This window comes from Melitaea cinxia, chromosome 16, assembly GCF_905220565.1.
Source record: "Melitaea cinxia chromosome 16, ilMelCinx1.1, whole genome shotgun sequence".
Classification (NCBI taxonomy): domain Eukaryota; kingdom Metazoa; phylum Arthropoda; class Insecta; order Lepidoptera; family Nymphalidae; genus Melitaea; species Melitaea cinxia.
In genome coordinates, this window is record NC_059409.1 from 5956786 (window position 1) to 5978676 (window position 21891).

The 21891-nt window shown below is 31.9% G+C and overlaps 2 protein-coding genes across 2 annotated transcripts; both read left to right on the forward strand.

Annotated features, from left to right (window-relative positions):
* Window positions 1-846: 846 nt before the first annotated feature.
* LOC123661035 (G-protein coupled receptor moody-like) lies at window positions 847-10246 on the forward strand. Its single transcript, XM_045596048.1, has 3 exons — window positions 847-1086; window positions 8954-9192; window positions 9406-10246. The coding sequence occupies exons 1-3, from the start codon at window positions 847-849 to the stop codon at window positions 10244-10246; spliced, it is 1320 nt and encodes a 439-aa protein (XP_045452004.1).
* An 883-nt stretch (window positions 10247-11129) lies between these two features.
* Window positions 11130-20901, forward strand: LOC123661226 (G-protein coupled receptor moody-like). The gene is made up of 3 exons (XM_045596213.1): window positions 11130-11330; window positions 19596-19834; window positions 20079-20901. Exons 1-3 carry the CDS (start codon window positions 11130-11132, stop codon window positions 20899-20901), a joined length of 1263 nt encoding a protein of 420 aa, XP_045452169.1.
* The last annotated feature ends 990 nt before the right edge of the window (window positions 20902-21891 follow it).

The following is a 21891-nucleotide window of genomic DNA, read 5'->3' on the forward strand; positions in this document are numbered from 1 at the left end:
TACACTTTTTGTATTTCGTAATATTTTTATTTACAACAATTATATTTTTTTTCAAATCTTCAATTTATTTGTATTTTAAAATGTGTACATAAATCACTAATATCATTATACATATAAGTCTCTCTTATCATCGCGATAAATGAAATGTTTATAACTAGAGTCAGTTAATTCGATTCATATAGTAAAATCATAAGTGGCCAATGTTTGTATATAAGAAATATTAAGAAAAAACGGGGTCTTTATGAAAATTATATCTTAGTCAAAGAAATACAAGCTAAACCTATTTTTAAAAATTTTGCTTATAAGTTTGTACCGATATCACGAGAAATCTGCCGCATAAAATCTTTGTGACCCTCAAAATCTTGCTTAGGTTTTATTTTGATACCTACCTTACTACATACCTTCTACATATAGAGTTATTATTCTAGAAACAAATAGAAAATACCAGTAATTGAGAAACTTAATTTCAAATTCCATACTACGAAGTCGCTGGTAAAAGCTATAATAAAACATTATCATTTAAAATAAACGATATCTTAAATACAATTCAAAAATATCTTTTTAACTTTTCAAACTGCCCACAACCACACAAATATTAGCCATCGTAATTAGTAAATATTTTATATTGTTTATCTTCGCAGGTCATCGCGTGGCGAGAGAGCGTTCCGAACTGATAGCACTTCCTGGCCAGCTGTGACCCGACAGTCGAACAAAATGCCTTATCGGACCCTCTTCGTTTTAAGTTCTGAGGCATTTATCAGTCGTGGACGATACCCACTAGCATCCCGACCTAACCGTTAGATTATGCTCGATACGTTGCCGGCGAATAATGAGTGATATTCTACAATGGGTGATCTTTTACCGAGTATACCGAAGAGTACGTTGGCCAGTGAGGTAGATGGTCACAATTGGAGTGTGGTGGGGCTGGACGCGTATAGCACGGATGAGGAATTGGCTGCAGTGGAACTGTTCAAGGATTATCCGGAGGGGCTGCTGCGCTTCGCGTCTGTTTGCTGTGTCTTGTTCATGCTTGTTGGAATCCCTGGAAATTTAATCACAATAGTAGCTTTGGCGAGATGCAAGAAGGTAAGATATTATTTATCATTAAAAATAAATACAAATTATAACAATACAAAAGATAATTCATTTCTTAGTTTATTATTTAAAAAAAAAAAACGCAAAATAGAGTCATTTTAATTTTAAAATACATCGTTTATAAAATACTCGTATAAGCAATAAGTTTGAAACTTTAAATAACTCGGGAGTTATTTGTACTTATTTATTATTCATTACTAAACTTTAATAATAAAGACACCCAAAGCAATTGAATATATTAAGAACTTACAGTAATATTAAAGCTAAGGAAAAATGGAATGGCTTCAATATATGATATTTAATTATTGGAACGAAGTTCCTTACGGCAGGCTTGACATTTGGCTGGGCGACCGAACTGAAAAAAAATGTTATACTAAAACCGTAAGAAAAATATATAACGGAAGTGACGTAATATCAGTCACACGACTGTATATAATATAACATTTGTAAAACTAAAATATTACTAGTAAATTTTTTTTAAATTATTTATGTAATTTTATACCGTGAACAAAAATAAATAAATACATATGTTTTTTTATTTCACTTAATAGTTTGAATTATTATTTTGTTTGATTTATTTTATTTTACGGTATTTGTTATTTTCTAAAATACTAAATTTCCTAAATACTTTTATGTGCTTAATTAAAAACCAATCAACAAAATAAAAAAAATCAAGAACTAGAAAATATATATATAATTCAACATTGTTTTTCAAATTGTGTTGCTTCTATACTATCTGAAGGAACTTCGTTCCTACCTGGTGTCCCATGACACCACATAATTTTTATTATTTTTTTTTCATGATAAAAAAAAATTAAATCGCATTGTAATATATCACATAGAATTACACTTCTAAGTGATACGTCTTATTTAATATTCAAATGAGATAAGCAGCTACAGAGTCTAAGTAATTAGATGTGCTGAATAATAAACAGCTGCTACTAACGGGATGGACACTTTAAAGTCTTTAAGCGTCCACACTAAGTAAAATAATGACCTTAAAATTAATATGAATTTTAAAAATAATTAACAGTATTCACACAGTGAACATCGTATTTATAAAATATATCTGTTGTAATAGATAACTGATGAGTACACGTCGTTCAAAAATATTAATTTACAATAAAATATCATTTTAAATTTCAATGTAACAGAAAAATATGTTTCAATGTAATAAATAATGATTAGTTACGTAAATAATCCGTTACATAAAATATGAGCTTGTGTAGCAAAATATTTTAGTGATACAGCATTGTATTCTTTGCTGTTAGCCTCACTGCAATATCTTATATTATTTCTAATTAATGTAAAGAGTGCAGGACAAAAACATACATTGCAATTTCATTTGTCGAGCGTTTGCGTAATAAAAAGCAAGATATACATGTCAGGGACGGACAACAGCATAGACGAGACATTAGAGAGTAACAGTTGCTTGGACAATCACAAGAAATAAAACTAAAAACAATTCACTTGTAATAACTATAAATTTTATTGAAAAAAGTTTTTGAATTGATTCAAATTTATATGTAGAATGGTACAATTTTTTTTAGAAGTTTTTTTTTCGGTCACTGTGTTTCCGATATTTCGTCACCATTACAAGCGCCATGGTCACGAAACTTAAGCCAGTTTCGCTTCGCTCACTTCAGCCTGTAATACTGATCCACTGATGGCTCACTGATGACCCACTGATGGGCATAGACCTCTTTCCCCATTTAGGAAGAGGATCAGAGCTTAATCCACCACGCTGCTCCAATGCGAGTTGGCTGATAGATCCCTATTATGAGTAACGATCGCTATCATGTGTACATGATAACAAACGGGAACGACAGCTTAACGTGCTCTCTGAGGCACGGTGGGGAGACCCACAAGGACTAACAACCAGACCGGAAATAAATATTTGCATGAACACAAATATCCACTCCGAGCGGGAATCGAACTCGCGACCGTCCGTCGGTGCTTAGGCGCCGCCGACACGGCATACGCACCTTTACACCAGAGCGGTCGTCCCACCCAGCTTACATTTAATAACTTCTTAACGACTTTAAAAATAAGGACTTAATAAAGAAATATCTTAAACACCTAGGTTTTGTACAAAATTTCGTTTCAAAAGTCCGTACTTTTTTATTAGAAACGTTTCTCCTAGTATAAATCAATTAAAAAGTATTTTATTATCTGTTTCTCAAGAGTTTATTTTTTCAAACCCATAGAAGCAGAAGAGTAAGTATAACAAAAATGAATTAAAATCAAACCGCGAAACAAGTACATTACAGTAAACACAAAAAATAACAAATTTTATCATTAAAATATTGTGTGTATAAAAATTGATAAGAAAAAAATATTACTTACCACATTAAAAATTAAAATTACATTTAACGATAAGTTTTGTCATGTTTGTCCGTCATATTCAAGATAACGCATACAATCCGGCAGTTGTTTCTACTGGAAATTATTTTTTTAAATAGATAATGGCGTCTCCTTTCTGGGATTTGGTATTCTGCTGTATAATAAAATCCCACATTTTGCAATTATCTCTAAATTTAAAGTGTTTATTGAAAAAAAAATAGATAAAGCGTTATTCGATGCTGATTACATAGATGATAAAGATTTTACAAAACAAATTTTGTACTAAAACACAGTTTATACCTATATTATTTTTTAAAGAGTAACTGCGGAGTTTCTTGCCGATTCTTCTCTGCAGAATCTATATTCCGAATCGGTGGTAATTTCACTTTTAAATATAATAATCACTTTTAAAATTGTTATTTGTAAAACGACGATTTGAAAGTTATATTTAATCTATAATATAAAAATGAGTCGCTGAATGTGTTGCTAAGCGCAAAACTCGAGAACGGTTGGACCGATTTCGCTAATTCTTTTTTTAAAATATTCCTTGAAGTACGAGGATGATAAAAAAAAAATTTAAATTTCCTGAAAAAGTCTAAAAACAACACTTTTCTATACTCCCATACAAAAGATTTGTGACAATACTTAAAAGTCAATTTGAACTTTAATACCATACGATAAAGTTTGTGTTAGACGATACGAAGTTCGCCGGGTCAGCTAGTATAAATATAAATAAAGTTATTTTTGATTTTAAATCAGAAAATTTTAAACCTATTCAGTATTTAATATCGAGAGACTGAGACATTATAGATGACCATCGACTTCCAATATATTTTAGAGATATTTCTATTCGTAAATATGAATCCAAAAATTGTAGTTTATTAATTAAAGAGAAACAAACTCTAAGGGTCTATTCTAACTCCTATTGTTAAAGTCTATTCGTAACTTATCTAAAAACTTTATCCACGACCGGTGTTTTAATGTTGTTCCTCTTAACAAGTTAGTAAATAATAATCATTTGTACTTATGTACTTATTATTATTATGTATTATGTTATGTACTTATGTAAAAATCACTTTACAAAGCAAAGACTTTAGTTTTTATTTCAATACACAAACGCTTACGTTTATATATATATATATATATATATATACACATATATAAACTAGAAACTGCCAGTGAAAGTCCCGTGAAAATCGGTCCAGCTGTTTCAAAGATTAGCCGGAACAAACAGACTGACAATATTAAAAAAAAAATGATGTTTCGGTATATGCATCGTGTATACATCCATATTACATTTAATAAACAGCGGTTATTTTAATACTACAAACAGACACTCCAATATATATTGGAGTGTGTGAATACTATTTCACGTAAAAAGAACGAAAACAATTAGAGTTGAAAGAGAATATTATGTAAACATTTTGCAATTTTTTTTCACTTCTAAATGTACATTAAATTATACTTTTTGGCGAATCATTTCAATAGTCGTAATGGGTCTCGACTGACAATGTACGTTTTCAAAATAGAGCGTTAACAAAAAGATCGTCACTTTCGCTTCAATAAATATGTTCATTTGTAATCGTTAGTCGCAGTTATTTCTCTTAAATATAGAAATATACCCATTTTTTAATGTACCTATGTAAAATGAAATGTTTATTTTTTTTTTAATTTATTATTTTATTCAATTATAGTCTAAAAATATCTTGATAATAGTCTTGTAGATAAGTATCTTGATAGTAGTTTTTGATAATTTACATATTATATACGTATTAAAAGTGTGTAATGATTTACACGTTTTATTAAAAGTGTGTACGCTAAAGATTTTTTAAATATGTCCAACCCGCCTGCAGCGTGGTGACTATGAGCAACACATATGAGTTCATGCCATTTTTGTCGCGAACTTGTGGAGACCTATGTCCAGCAGTGGACTGCGATAACTGATGTAATGATGATGATGATAATTATTTTACGCTTAAACTGAAATTATGGAAAATACCCTCTATCTTTCATTGATTGCAATGGTGATATCTTTTATCAACAATAAAAGATGGAGGATAAAACATATTTAAGCTTTTCAGTGTTAGAATAAAAATTATTAAATTTTTCAGTATTAGAATAAAACATTTTTAATGTTTTCAACTTAAAATAATACACCGAATCTCGTGGTCAGATATCGCCTACAAACGGCTTTGAAGGCCTTGATTTCTTGACCTGAAAAGATGTGCGTAGTTCTTTATCATTTGATACAAACTGTTTCCTTATTATATCTCATTAAGAGCAAGAATAATGGCGGTAGCAAAAATTATTGTGATGTTCTTAGAAAGGAAAGCCTATTTGAACTTTTGTAACACGAAAAGCCGCGTTGTTGAGTAATGTAAATAAATCTTAATGAATAAGTGGCTAGCTAGCCAGAGACCTATAGAAATACAGGCAAGGTTTTCATTGTCTACTATTGTCCCAAGGTTTTATTACAATGTTAAATGTAACCAGTGAACTTTATTATTTTAATATGATTATAACTTTAGTTAATAGGTATACGCTTCAGCCTGTAATATCCCACTACTGGGCATTGACCTCTTTCCCCATGTAGGAGAAGCATCAGAGCTTAATCCACCACGCTGCTCCAAAGCGGGTTGGCGGATATATTTCCTACTATGAGTAACGATCGCTATCAGGTGTACATGATAACAACTGGGATCGACGGCTTAACGTGCTCTCCGAGGCACGGTGGGGAGACCCACAAGGACTGCAAAAACACCTAGACCACGGCAAACACCTGTATGGCCAATACAAATGTTTATCATGTATATCATGGGGATCGAACCCGTAAACGCCAGCGCAACAGGTACAATCTATAGCTGTAACATAGGTATAACATGTGTCATAGGTATAGCAATATATTTATTACTATAATGTAAAAATATGTAATTTCATTATAATATTCTTGTGCGTATGGTGTCGTAAGAGGCGACTAAGGGAAAACACAGTTCCGCTACCACCTTGGAACTTAAAAAGCCGACCGGTATAACCATCCAACTGCTGGCTTTGAAATACACAGGCCGAAGACGGGCAGCAGCGTCTTCGGTGCGACAAAGCCAGCCCTGCTGTCACCAACCCGCCTGCCCAGCGTGGTGACTATGGGCAAAACACATGAGTTCACGTTATTTTTGGCGTAAACTTGTGGAGGCCTATGTCCAGCAGTGGACTGTATAGGCTGTAATGATGATGATGATTCTTTTGCTTCTGCCTCGTTTTTATAAGACTACAAGAGTTCTGTTATTATTTTCACACATTTGACCTAAACAAATTGTTGTTCCTCACCATTTGAGATAATCTGTGTAAAGTCGAATAATAAGACAAGTAAATAAAACTGTTTTCTGTAAAAATTAAATTTTCAAATCTTTTACTTAGTAATTTAATTAAATTACATTTATTACATCAACGCGGTAAGGCTTTCATTTAGAAATTACAATTTTGTAATAATCTTATATGCAAATTGGAAAATAAATCCTTAGTGATATCGCTTTTAATACTCTTATAAAATTTCATATAATTTCTGAAATGGAATGATAATTGAATCGCAATATTTATAATTACTAGTATTACGCATACGTGTCGGTGAAATTAACCAAAGATTTTAAATATATAATAATTTCCAGTCCCGATATTTTTTTTAAATGTAATAAGGCAATTTTGATACAGAAAAAAAGAAGGTATTTCTGTTTTAATTATAAACCTTCATGAACCTCTTATAAGCATCCGTGCTATACTTTTTTTTGTGTGCTTTTTATAATAATATAAATATCTTTAACGTACATATACACGCGATCTGTTCTGTTAGTTAATAGGCGTTCTTACATTAATCATTCTGTTATAAATAACAGCCAGGTGATACAGGTAGATATTTTTTTTATAAATCATATAAATAGTTCGTATATTAATATACATCTACACAATAACCAGACTTGGAACGGAAGTCGACCATCACGCCCGGAGAGCAGGATCATACCCTTTTTTTACCTGTGGCAAATTCATCATGGATACCCTCCAGCGCGGGGGCGCCAGAGGGTTATGTCAGACTCCTACTGACTAAAAAACCACCACGTGTGAGCAGTCGTTCTCCTGAGTGGGGCGAGATGGGGTCGCGCTAGCATTCGCCACCTAGCCCCTGCGGAAGGCCCGGGCAAAGCCCCCAAACAATGGTGGGGTGGCCTCGCTCACAACAAGGCCACCCCTCAGACGTGTGGGGTAGTGTCGTCCCCACTATTACGAGGGGAGGAGGAGGTGGGCATACCGTCTCCTCCTTGCCCCCGAGTGCAGTCCAGCAGAGGCGTCTTCCTCTCTGGCCCGCTCCGCGGTCTCCTTCTGCGTCATTACCTCTTCGCAGAAGGAGAACGCCGCTACAGGGTCACATCCTGTGCCAAGGACTACTCTAGATGAAATTCTAAATGAATATACTTTCATATTCTGTCTCCGTAATCATAATAAGCATGCCGGGAATATTTATAGCCATATCTCTTCTTTGCCGTAGGTCAGTGATCATTGTAGTTATTGTAATATATATTTTGAGGATGCGATAAGGGAGCAGTCGTTAGTTTATCTTGCTTAAATATGGACGTTTATTACACAATTATGAATGAGAGATTTTGAAATAAATTTAAATGGTTAAACGTATCGACGTATTCTTATCTATGTAAAATATAATTGATTTATGAACAGTACATATAATAATTAATTACTCTACTTTAGAAATTACCGATACTGATCCGAGTGCCGTTTTCTATTAGTTCTTAAAAGTTTCTTATTGTTATTCCTTTCATTTCATACTGTTCAGATATTATTTACATATTTCTAGAGCTTCGCGCCTTTATATATCTATTATAATTATGACACATTGAATTTTTATTATTCAAAACCATTGATAAGATTGTTATAATATTTAATCTGCAGTATAAAATTAATGAATGCTACTGAAACTGTTGCTAGCAGGCATCAGATGTATTCCGAACGCAACCACCAGCTACTGCGCTCAAGAATTATAACTGGTCTAGTTCCTAAACAACTTTTCGGATCATTGTAGAACTTTGCAAGTTTCTACTATATACTGTTAGCTATTTTAGAAAAATAACTAAAAAATATTGAAGCTATACATATCTTGTTTATTTTAAAATAACTTTTAAATACGTAATATTGGCACTTACAGTACCTGCTGGTTACTCAAAACCTTAATGACTAATAACTCGTTAATTAAACAATATACTATAATAATATTACAAATATAGATTGGGGATATATATATGTATAACATATTCGAAAATTACTAAAATCGGAAACATTGAATTTGAAAAAGTTTTTTAAATGACCGCTTCGCGTGGAATGCCCCAAATAGTAATGATGTAGATAAATAAACGGTCAAATCGTTTATTTATATTAATAACAAATTTATAAATTTATTTTTTAAAAATTAAAAGATTAATAATAATAATTTACTAATATTTTTATAAAATTTCAGGTTCGAAACGCGACAGCCGTGTTCATAATGAATTTGTCTTGCTCCGACTTGCTATTCTGCTGCTTTAACCTCCCGCTCGCAGCTTCGACGTTCTGGCAGCGCTCGTGGGCTCACGGGCGAACGCTCTGCAGGATGTTTCCTCTTGCAAGATATGCACTGGTTGCTGTGTCTTTGTTTACTGTGCTTGCGATCACCATAAACAGATATGTCATGATCTCACACCCAAGGCTATATCCTAAGTAAGTACCTCCGTGTAACTAACTTAGTAACGATCCTTATATTACATTACGGCTGCGAAAAACATCAAAGTTCGTCAAAGAAATATACAAGCTAAGAATATTTTAAGCATATATTTAATTGATATAATTAAAAATAAAACATAGACAATGACTACTGAAAACACAGAATAGGTATCAGCTATTTGGTTTTTGACGTTCCTCTTTCTATTACAGATTATACAAAAGACAGTACCTGGCTGTGATGGTAGCTAGCACCTGGGCTTTCTCTTTTGGAGCACTTGTTGCGACGTGGCTGGAAAAATGGGGACGTTTTGGCTTAGACCCCTCCATTGGATCTTGTTCTATTCTTCCCGATCAAAACAACCATTCACCAAAAGAATTTCTATTCGTTGGGGCTTTTATGTTGCCTTGTCTGGCCATTGTGATATGCTATGCGAGAATATTTTGTATTGTAAGAGATGCTGCTAGACGATCACGTGCACCTGGTCGAAGACCTAGACCTGGTATAGAAGACTCTGCTGTTGGCTCAGCTTCCACAGCGCTAGAACGATCTCCAGGCCCAGAAAATGGATACAACCACGTCGCACCTCCTAAAAAAGCTCTACTCGCTCCGCCTACACTTCATTATCCACCAACTCCGGGACCAGAACGTTCCTCATCATCAGGCGTAGATACGTTAGATGGTCATGACGACGAGTGTGCTCTTGATGCTAAACCAAGAACGCCAAGTGGTGGGGATACGACCAAAAGACTTCGACAGGCAGCGGTTGCGTTAAGACGTTCGCCGGCGCCCGTCAGACCGCCCCGACTAACGCCAAAAGACAGAAAACTTTTGAAGATGATTATGGCTATAATGGTGTCATTTTGGGTATGCTACTTACCAATCACTCTGACAAAACTGTTCAGAGAGTTTACCTCTCATCCTGCCGCGAATATTGCGGGATATATTTTAATATATTTGACGACATGTATCAATCCAATCATTTACGTAGTGATGTCGAGTGAATATAGACAGGCCTACAAGAATCTTTTAATGTGCCGGAAGCGGGCGTGACGTTCGCCCGGCGAAGGTGTCTCCGAGAAGCACCCGCCGTAACTATCCTCGAATAAATACTGTGAAGTAATTATGAAGTTGACTTTTAAACGTTCACGAGAAGTTACGATTACTGAACTTTGAACTTTGTTATGTTTAATAACTACAAATTAATCATTTATAGGGTAGTGCTTACTTGTACGTATGATTGTCAATGTTTTGTACATAAATACGTTATAATCGCGAGCCGTCCGTGATTGTGCTATATGAAAGATATGTAATGACGATAATGTTTAATAAACGACATTTGTTGATATAAAATAACGAATACTCTAAGTAAATATTATTAGAATTTTGGCTCTTTGCCATTTTTACATAATTTATTAACGTAGGAGTAAAAATTACTTGATAACTTTGAAGTATGTATACCATATATATTAATATAGTTATGTAATTACTCGCGACTCCAATATAATTAAACAATCTCTACTTTAATAAATAATTAATATGTTATTACTATAATTCAACATTGTTTACGTAAATCTGAATGTGAACTTAATGTTACAGTCTTATCTTATAACATTCCGCAAGATTATTTCCTTGTAACAATATTATTTGTCTTGTTGCTTACGTTGAAGGAATTCCGTTAGAAATATGTAATAATTCAAATGTTACTTATACATTATTTTGTTAAGTAGTCTCTTAAATATATTGATAAATGTATACGGCGACCATGGGAGTAACACAATGTAAATTTCGAACGAAACCCAACGCATATCCTGAGTCATTAGGGAAACTCATTCTAGGAAAAAAATTAACGCAATGATGTTTACAATAAACTCCCATTTGTAATTGTATAACTGTGGATGTATGACGTGCAAAGTGTAGTTTAGTTCAGTTTAAGATGGTATTTATGAAGAACAACAGTGATGTGTTTGTAAATGCAAGTGACTTTATTCCTGACCAATATTTGGCTGCAGTGGAACTTTTCAAAGGTTATCCGGATTGGTTGATGAAGTTTGCAACGGCGTGTTGTATTATCTTCATGCTGATTGGAATACCGGGGAACATCATCACAATATTGGCGTTGGCGCGCTACGAAAAAGTAAGTTCTTGTAACTCAATTCAATTTATATCGTTCATCACTCGTGTAATAATGGTTTAACAATATTAGCAATATCTTCATAGTCATTATTCTTGGGTTTAATGGTATTATAATATTTATTAGAGATTCCTTCAATAAGATAAATCAGTAATGGACTTTTTTAAAAATTTATAGCTTGCGTTACATTTTACGTATTTAACAGATACATCAAAAGGTCTTATAGGCGAAATAATATATACCAATATATACGAAATAGGTATAAGTATAAATGTTTATTTAGGCTTTAAGAATATTTTTTACATTCGTTATTTGTCACTCGTTTAAATAACAGAATATACATACACACACACACACATACACACACAACCATACAAACATACACACACCCACACACACACACAGACACACACACACACACAACACACGCGACAATTGCGCCCTTGGATATCTTAAATATAAAATTTAAAAACAAATTTAACGACTATCCAAAGAATACAGACATACTAAACACACTAATTAGGCTTAGATTCGTCTTGCTTCGTTGACACAGATAACAAGATTGACAGTTTAACTTAAATATAAAATATATAAACAATTTTGTTATCTAAAATAAATTAACATATGTCTAGATTATATTTGTTATGTATCATAATATTAATAACAAAATCACAGCCGCGCTGTCTTGTTAAAAATAGCATAATAATGGAATGAGATCATATTTAATAAAAAAGTATACAATAAAAAATCATCCCACTATCAAACACACTCATACTACGATAATTAATGATTCAATTTGACGCAGTTTGAAACTAAATGTTACCAGAGCTTTATGTAGAGCTGTGTGTGTAAATGCAAAATTACTTACCTATTTATTATTGCTATTGTGTTAAAAATTTAATAGACGCACATGGTAGCTTGGGCATTCAATTACGCATAAAAGCGTTATAAAGAAATACAAATATTATTTACTTTAAAATAAAAGAGCGATCGAAAAGAACAAGAATTAAAGCAGAAAGAAGGGATACATACACACACATAATTATATATAAATACGTATATGCATTAAGCCTCTAACATGCTGGGCATTGGCCTCTTTCTCCGTGTAGTATAAGGATTAGGGCTTAATCCACCACGCTGCTCCACTGAGGGTTGGCGGTTATGTTCCCTACGTACCGCATACGCTACACACCGTCAATGACAGATATCCAATTTGGAAAAAAATATTTCTACATATACAAATATCCATCCCGAGTGGGAATCGAACCCGCAAACCGTTGGTGTTTTCGAGAACTACTTGCACTAATACACCAGAACGGCTTTTAAATATCATATTGTAACTGTTTCAACTTGGCAAAATTTAAAAGATTGTTGCTTCTTCTTCGAGCTCGCGAATATAAATGTCACAAATTTTTTATATTTTTTTAATGTATCAAACATTTCCGAAACAAAGTTGTGTAATACTCCCCTTAGGGAATGTATAATTCTTATAATGTTTCACAATGCTCACCTACGTTATGTAAGAAAGTTCTGTACAAAGTTTTTTTTAGTTAGAAAATTAGTTACAGTTAGGTTATATTCTTCATTGATCATATGATATTCTTCACTGTGATTAAAAGTGAATTAGATATCTAAAAATATTAGATTTAACATTACATAAAAGTTTAATAATTTTTAAATATATTATTTATTCTAATATCAATGTTGGTGTAATAAATGAAATAAGTAGTAAAACGTAAAGTCACATGAAATTTCATATTTACATAACAAAATAGGAAGTTTTAGACTAATAATAAAATTCATCTAAAGGAGTATGGCACATTATGGCCTTAAAAGTTTTCTCACATTAATCTTGTAGCATATATTTTTATCAGCACGTAATTTCGTTCCTGCTGATGTATTATGCATTAGCGTTGCTATTTACTTTTTCTAGGCGACTGATTTAATTTTTTGGAATATCCTCGTATCATATTACGTTGCGGTTCACCTTAGGGGGTAGTTGTGTCGCGACGCGCTGGGTTTGCTGTATATAAGCCTCAGGGCGAGTGTTTGCGGCCTCTTTTTCTTTTTTTGGGTTGGTTTCTCTCGCCGTCTTAAGATCTGAGTGCAATTAATTGTGGGTGAGTCATTGTAGCTTCTTATGGTATAAGCTTTGCATTAATGTAAGTTGATTTTGTGAGCTTTTGAAAAAAAAGAAGATTAAGATTCTGGAGGATTTTTTTTTACTCTCTCTCTCTTGTAGTCTCGTGTTAGGAATTGTGGGTGACTCTCTCTGGCCCAACAAACAAATTTTTTAACACGTAGCAATCTGCCACAAGCGGTCGACCGCAGTTGGAACCAGGATACTGATTACAATTATGTCTGAACAAAACCAGATAACTTTAATATATATAATACATAATTTCTTATCATTTTAATATTCCATATTATTACCTGCTAAATTGCTCTCAATTTAAATTCGTGTATATCGAGTTAATGGGTAGCTAATTTAATCAACTGGAGACCCAAAAGTTAGCAGTAGCCTCGGTCAAGAGATAAGTTTTGACCTACTCGTACAACGAAATTTTTTGGTAAAGCCTCAAAGCATTGGTTTCGAGAAAGTTGAAAAAAGCGGTAAATATGTAGATTAATATATTTTATTATGTGTTTATTACTTCTTTCTATTTATGTTATTCAAATTAAATTTATAAATAATTACTATTACTAAACTTTTATTTAAAATATGAATTATTAATAAAAATGTAAAAAAAAAAATTAAATACAAAAACCAATGTAACAAATACGAATATTTTATATTATGTCAAATCTAATTGTTGATGGCATATTCTATTAAAATACTGATAATGACGACATCAAATTAGATACATCAATTACTACGGCTTGGTAGATACCTCACTCACAATCATCCTATTCCTCATTACTTTTTACTGGGTGTACCGATTTGATGATTCTTTTTTAATCGAAAGCTGTGCTTCTCATGTGGTCTTATTTCAATTTTACTGAGATTTGATAATAACTTTTTGAATTATTTCTAAAAATTCGTATTTACTTGACTATTTTTTCTCTCCTATCTACCTACCTTGTATCCTCTTCCTATGTTTTATTACTGGTCAATGCAATTAAAGTCGATTTTTGTCGTTTGTGATCAAATAACCAAACAACCAAGTTATTAATTTAAATTCTTTAAGGGCAAAATTTATAAGAATGAAGAAGTATGAATAATAATATGACACACTTTAGTAGGTGATTGGGTTTAACCAGCTACTTATTGACATTTATAATACATATAAATCAAAATATATTTATTTTACATTTTTTGGTAATTTTCCTTATTTAACATTAATAAAGTCATCCAATAATTCATTCATATATTCGTTGTTCTGTTCTGTACTATAATGGCTTCCAATTGTGCCAAGACAGCATAAATGATTTCCCCATATATTGTAATGTTCGGTGTGTCATATTATTTTTACTCAAGTGTTAAAGTTAAAAAATTAAAGATCATTTTGATATACAACATTTCTAAGTATATAATTATAATGTTATATTAAAAGATTATGTCAAATACATTTTTATCTATTCGAATATTCGATAACCAGGTGACACTTATAGTCTTATAGCTGTGATTTCAGATGACGTCGTAATTTGGGGATAAGAAGTAGCCTATATCATTCTCTTAAATCTTCAACTATCTACATACTAAGTTCCATTGTAATTAATTTTGTATTTTTTATGACATAGATATAAACACTCATTCATCGATCCACATTCAGAAACGCAAAACTAAAACTAGAAAAGAGAAATATAAACGTTAAAAAAATATGAAAATAAATTTCAAAAACATGATAAATATTATTGAGAACGACAATAACTGGGAATCCTACGTATATATTCCACAAAATTATTAAAAACGCAAAGTATCCTTCACCGTATTTAAATACGTAATGTTTACAAAATGACGCACGTTAGTACGTAAGTCACTACAGTGAATATATTGTACCTACATGAGAAAGTTTTGTGATACCGTTTCGCGGACGCTATGACTCGGTGACGCTAAGTGCTCTCGATGAATAAGATAAGGAGAACCGTAATACTTTTAAAATTCATTTCGATATTTATTTTCGATATTCATTCCATGAATCTTTAACGAGTTGTAATCTTGGAGTTATCTTTTTTCAATATTTGAATATAGTTATGTACCAAAGACTTTATTATGATATGTATCAAATGATATAAAGTAAATCTGTTTTTCGTGTAAGTAAATATGTCATTAAAATAAAAATTGAGTATAGTATTATTAATTATTAATTATCTAATGGTAGTAAATATTTAATATTCATGTATTAAATATTTATTACTATTAGATAATTGTAGTATAAATCACGTTCGTGCAATTTCGATTCACTATGCAAATTAACCTTCCTATTACCAAAGTATATAAATATAAATCTTAAATATTAGCTTTGAATATTTGTAAAGTAATTCTTGTCCTACTTTTTACATATAACAAAGGCGGAAGCGTTGAAATAACAAACTAATCAGACATACATGTATGCGTCATATAAACATTTACCTGTAAGAATCACAGTCAGAAAATTTCACAATCGAGGCATTCTACCAATATAACAAATGCGAAAGCTTGTGAAATAGATGTTTGTTACTCTTTCACATAAAACAGCTATTTAATTGTAATAAAACTTGGATCGTAGATAGATTGAGATCCAGCATAACTTTAGGCTTCTTATCTCGAAATTTCCATGAGATCGAAAATTACGCGGGCAAAACCATGAACACACACGCAATTAGTAAACAATGAAGGTACAACTCGATGACGTATTCACACTTTAGTGATAACGAGCGCGGCAGTTACAAAGTAAATACAGGAATATTTCAGTTTAAAATCAGTATAAATTAAAAGCTACACCAATACTTTTATTATTAAACTCCTTCGAGAGATAAATAAGGAGTGAAAGATCTATATTATGTAAATAAAAGTCTCGTGTATCAACGTTGTCGTGTTGTGTTGGAAATTTATCCTTATGGGAATTAAGGGAAGAAACCATCTTGAGGAACTTACTACGATGCGATGGATCTTTAACCGACATTAAAGCAGAAAAGTTTATTTTTTTGATACGTTTTGTTAGATTAGATATGTCTATAAATTACCAATTGTATTTGTGTAATTAATTTAAATACGGTTGTCATTATATTAGATTGTCTAAGTTATATTGTTTTGTATTAATTAGAATCAAAAGTGCAATCGCGTCCCCGTGACTCTGCCCAGGCGTGTCGAAGGAACACCTCAGAGGTTTTATTCCGTGCGAATCGGACATACCCTCCAGCTCCCCCAGGCTAGTATCGATTAGGGATTTCCTCTGGGTAAAAAAAAGGATCAAAACCAAACCACTAAGCACAGAAAAAAAGTTCATCCCTAAAAGTGTAAGAATAGATAGTAATAGGTCTTTAACTAATTGTTTTTTTTTTTCAATTCATATAAATTTAAATTATTTTAAAATATACATTAATTTTATTGAAAAGTAGCGTGCTGACCCGAATTTTTTACCGACATTATATTTAATTATTTACTCCTACTGCTATACAGTCTACGCTTTTTTTCTTCTACGCCAACTTGAAATCAGTAATTTAAATTTCTTCAAGATTTTAGGTATAAAGTTTAAGAAGTTATTTTCATTTCAGTCTTTTCGTCGATTTAATTTTTGTTAATTAAAGCTAGGATGTGGAAGTCTTGAGAAATTAAAAACAATCATTTATAACATTATTTTAATACATACTTTATCCATATACACAAAAAATTATTGCATTACAATCTTCTATATATAAAAAAAATATATTTGTCTGTATTTCCTTTATAGAATCATAAACGATTCATTTGATCATGTCATGGTCTTCAGCAGTGCTGTGCGTGAGCTTACAAAGGTTTTGAGTTGGTAAGACCGAAAAAAAAAAGCGTAGCTACGCGCACAGGGTACAGCTACATGAACTAAAATTATATAATATAAATTAAATAGCCAAAAATCTTTTTATCATTCATAACAGAAGTCACGAGTTAATACTTGATTCGAACTATTTCATTTTTAGGTACACAAATCCTACGAAATTCGGTATAGATTAAAATATTCTATCGTTGTGAGACAAAAAGCAAAAATTTAATAACGAAAATGTCGCTGTAACGTACCGTGCGGACGTGCTTTGAACGTCAGAAGTCACTTACGAACGAAATCAAATTTCGTACCTTAACAGGTCTTACACTAAATATCTATGGATATATATAAAAACGAGTGTGCTTTAGACCACACGACTGAAGTAAAACTTCTTAAGCTCCATCTCACTTATATCTCACTCTCAAATTCCGTTCGCCTCGCTCGATCACACTTTTCGTAACGTTCTCATCACGCATTCACCAGCTTACTCGCTAAATAATACTGTTCCATATATAACACATTACAATAACTATAACAGTAGCGGTAAAACAGAACTATTTTTATAATAATTATTCTAAGGTATATAAATAAATAAATCTATTAATACAAATTATATAAATCTATTAACACAAATAAATATGAATCGCTTAATTTGTTGCTAAGCTCAAACCCTGTAAACATCCGGACCAATTTGGCAATGTTTTTATTTTGTTACGCTTTAATAATTTTTAGACGCATCTTATGAAATTAAAAATTAAGAAAATTGAGCAATAAAATATTTTGAAGATATTAACTTCAATACGGTTGAGAATTAGCAAGACAGGACAGCGTCTGACGAATCAACAATAAAAGTAACGAATTTAATCTTAAAATAAATAATTCTTTTGTACGTTTGTTTGTCACCTAACTGGACCTCACTCAGAATCAATAACTTCAATTTGCCATTTATGTTATAAGTTACGTTGCATATTGCCTGTCAACGGCTAGTTTTCATTAATAAATATATCCCAAGCATCAATAGACCGCTGTCCACAAAAGAATTTATGGCAATACCAATGTGACACATTTGATTTATAAGTGTATTTCGTGATCGTCTCGAAAATTGTCTTATTTAAAAAATATATGATTTATTTTCGAAAAAGGATAAAGCAATCCACAAAAAAGGCAAAAAAGAGCATTCTAATATACTATATTTATCTGAATAATTATAATAACTTTTTTCTTATAATTTGTACATAATATATGAAAAGAATTGTGTGATATTTGAAATGATGAAAAAATATACAACATTATTAGTAAAAAAAATTCTTCTGTTTTAAATTTTTTGCCAACAGTCTGATTCTCTGTTTTAACTGTAGACCAAAATAAGAATATGCGCTTATGTAACGCTCTTCTTTACTTTATATTGGGGAGTTAATAACGATTGTAGAGAAATTACTATTTACCGATTGAAAATGGTATCATATTTTTATTCTGGTTTAATAACTATATCATCGACAATGATTTGATTAATATTGACGAAAGGATATCTTCCCTTAAGAAATATGTTTGTGTTGAGTTACAAATTTAGGTCCCTCGAAGGGTAAAATTCGGTTCAGTTAAATAGGCTTGACATACGTCACGAAGATAGCTGTGTAAGTGCCTAAGGAAACGTCTTCTCGTTTATCGTATCACATTTTGCCAGAGATGCAGGAAATTATATAATATTCTCTTATACGAGTAAATACTCGTACATCATTCGAAACTCCGTTCCACCAAACGACATTCAATATTGGATCTATTTGATTTGTAAATATAACGTACTACATGTATATAATGTGTATCACATAAACATTAAATGTATTAAAGAATTCAAAAATAAATTTATATTTGTGACATCTTTAATAACTTCCAGCAGTATACTGATTTCCGTAATAGGCTGATTATGATCTCTTTAACTGAGTATGATAAATTGCAACAGATGAGGAAAAATTAAATAAACTTAACAATTATGTATGCTGTGTGGTTACGGCATTAAGAATATAGCCACCCCCTCTCTTCCCGTGGGTATCGTAAGAGGCGACTAACGGATAACACAGTTCCACTATCACCATGGAACTAGCCTATTTCCAGCAGTGGACTGTATCAGGCTGAAGTGATGAACAATTATTTTGCCTTGCTTGCTTTACTTGAAAACACATTCATTCAAGTTTTCAAACTTTAATTAACTGGGAAAAAGAAACTATCAATGAAGTGATGAAAATATGTGTTAATAACCTCGATTGTTATATTACTGTTTATACATGTGTGTGTTAACATTTATTGACATCGTACTTTCTTTTTGCAGGTGCGTAACGCGACAGCAATTTTTATAATGAGTCTATCTTGCTCCGATCTGTTCTTCTGCTGTTTTAACTTCCCACTCGCCGCTTCAACGTTCTGGCATCGGTCTTGGAAATACGGCGGGCTGATATGCCGCTTGTTTCCTCTAGCAAGATACGCCTTGGTCGCCATATCTATTTTTACGATCTTGGCTATCACTATCAACAGATATGTCATGATTGCTCATCCAAGATTTTATCCCAAGTGAGTATAATGTAGTGCAGAAATGTCTTCATACATAATAAAATTGTAACAGTTTGTAAGAGACATTGAAGTAAACTGTTTGTTAGATTTATATTGCAACAGAAGAAAAATTTTCTCTCTCTTTCAAAAAATCTGTCATTCTTTTAATTTAAAAGTTTAACCAACAATTTTCCCAGTTTTATAAGCCTATTTTTTGTGTAAAAACTTTCAATTTTAATAAGTAAAATATTTTTTTTATTAATAGGTTGTACAAGTACCGAAATATAGCAATAATGCTAATCGGTATATGGATATTCCCGTTTGCAGTTACCACAGTAATATGGTTCGAGAAATGGGGAAGATTTGGATTAGACGCTGGTATCGGCTCCTGCTCTATACTTCCAGATAAAAATAATGTATCGCCGAAAACTATTGTGTTTCTAACGGCTTTTATATTACCGTCTATAGTAATATCCATTTTGTATGCAAGAATATTTTTTATCGTTCGAAAAGCAACGAAAAAAACTTTGAAAACGAATAAGAGATTACCAGAACCGGAGGAAGATTCTTCAGCTGATGTATCTTCCTCTGTTTTAGCGCGAATAACAGCCGACAGTAGTACCAATTACGTCGTAGAACAAACCAAAGACCCTCAAATTTCACTCAGGATCGAACCAAGTCCGCCACTTCAGCGCTGTGCTACTTTCAAAGTAGACACTAGAGACGACATCGTAAGACACTCGGAAGAGCTAAAACAAGAACCTTCGAGGTTACGAAGAACCAGACTAAGAAAATCTATGGCCCTTCTCAAACTTTCACTACCGACGCGAAAGGATAGAAGATTAGGAACTATGATAATTGCTATAATGATAACATTTTGGTTGTGTCACCTACCCATAACAATTACGAAAGTTTTGCACGAAATTAAACCTCATCCCGTATCTAATATAGCGGCCTACGTTCTTTTGTTTTTATCCTCTAGTATTAATCCTGTCATTTACGTGGTTATGTCAAATGAATATAGAAAAGCTTACAAGAACTTATTTAGGCGGCGAAATAAAGCCTCATTATCTTTAAGAAAAATCTGAAATTAGTCTTAAACAAAATAAGTGATTGAGTGAAGTAAATGAATAAATAGTTTTTTGTAAGATGAGTGTATACTTTGATATAATACTCAGTGGACTATTTAGTTAGATACTTGGTTAGTATTTTTTAATTCTATTTGAAAATGTGTGGTATCTAATATATTTTGTAAATATTATAGAAATTATTTACTGTGTAATGGTGATATGAGATGATTTAGTTGTACAAGTATTTAATGTATGTCTCAATAATTTATTGTTGTAGAATAGATAAAAAAGTCTGGATACGTAATTAGTCTTGGCATTATTCATTTGGGTCTCCCGAATACAGAATGAGAATAATAAATGCATGTTGTATAAAAAAATATAATTATGTAGGTAAACATTAGTATACATTACTGATATGAGTAGACGTGTGTGATTGCTTAGTAAATGGGGCCCAAGTACATTGTTATTATAACATTCCGTGTTATGATATTAAAAACCACAAATTAATATTATGTTAAGAAAAATTTGCACACTAGTCGCCATAATCATTTTATTATAGCATACATTTATTTATTTGTTCAGCTGATTATTATGTGAAGTACATTTACATAACAGCAAAATGACATGAAAAAAATGTTCAAATATTAATTTTTGACTAGCCCGTTTTCGCAGTTTGTAGTGGCTTCTGCTCGGCGGGTTGCGGTTTCGATTCCTGGTTGAGACTGTGTTTAATATTTGTTTGTATATATGTATAATTTCTATGTATATATATAAACAAATAATTAGCTATAACAGTCACCTGTACCACAAACATTAAGTTGCTTACCATAGAAATAGTTACTATATGTGTGTGTATCAAAGATATTTATTATTTAATTAAAACAAAATTTACTTCATCAACAGCCAACACGTGTCATCAATTTTACGAAGTTTAATTTTTTCTTTTGAGTGCAAAATTAAAAAATATGTGAACAATTTTGTGAGTTTTATTATTTCTATTACATTAAA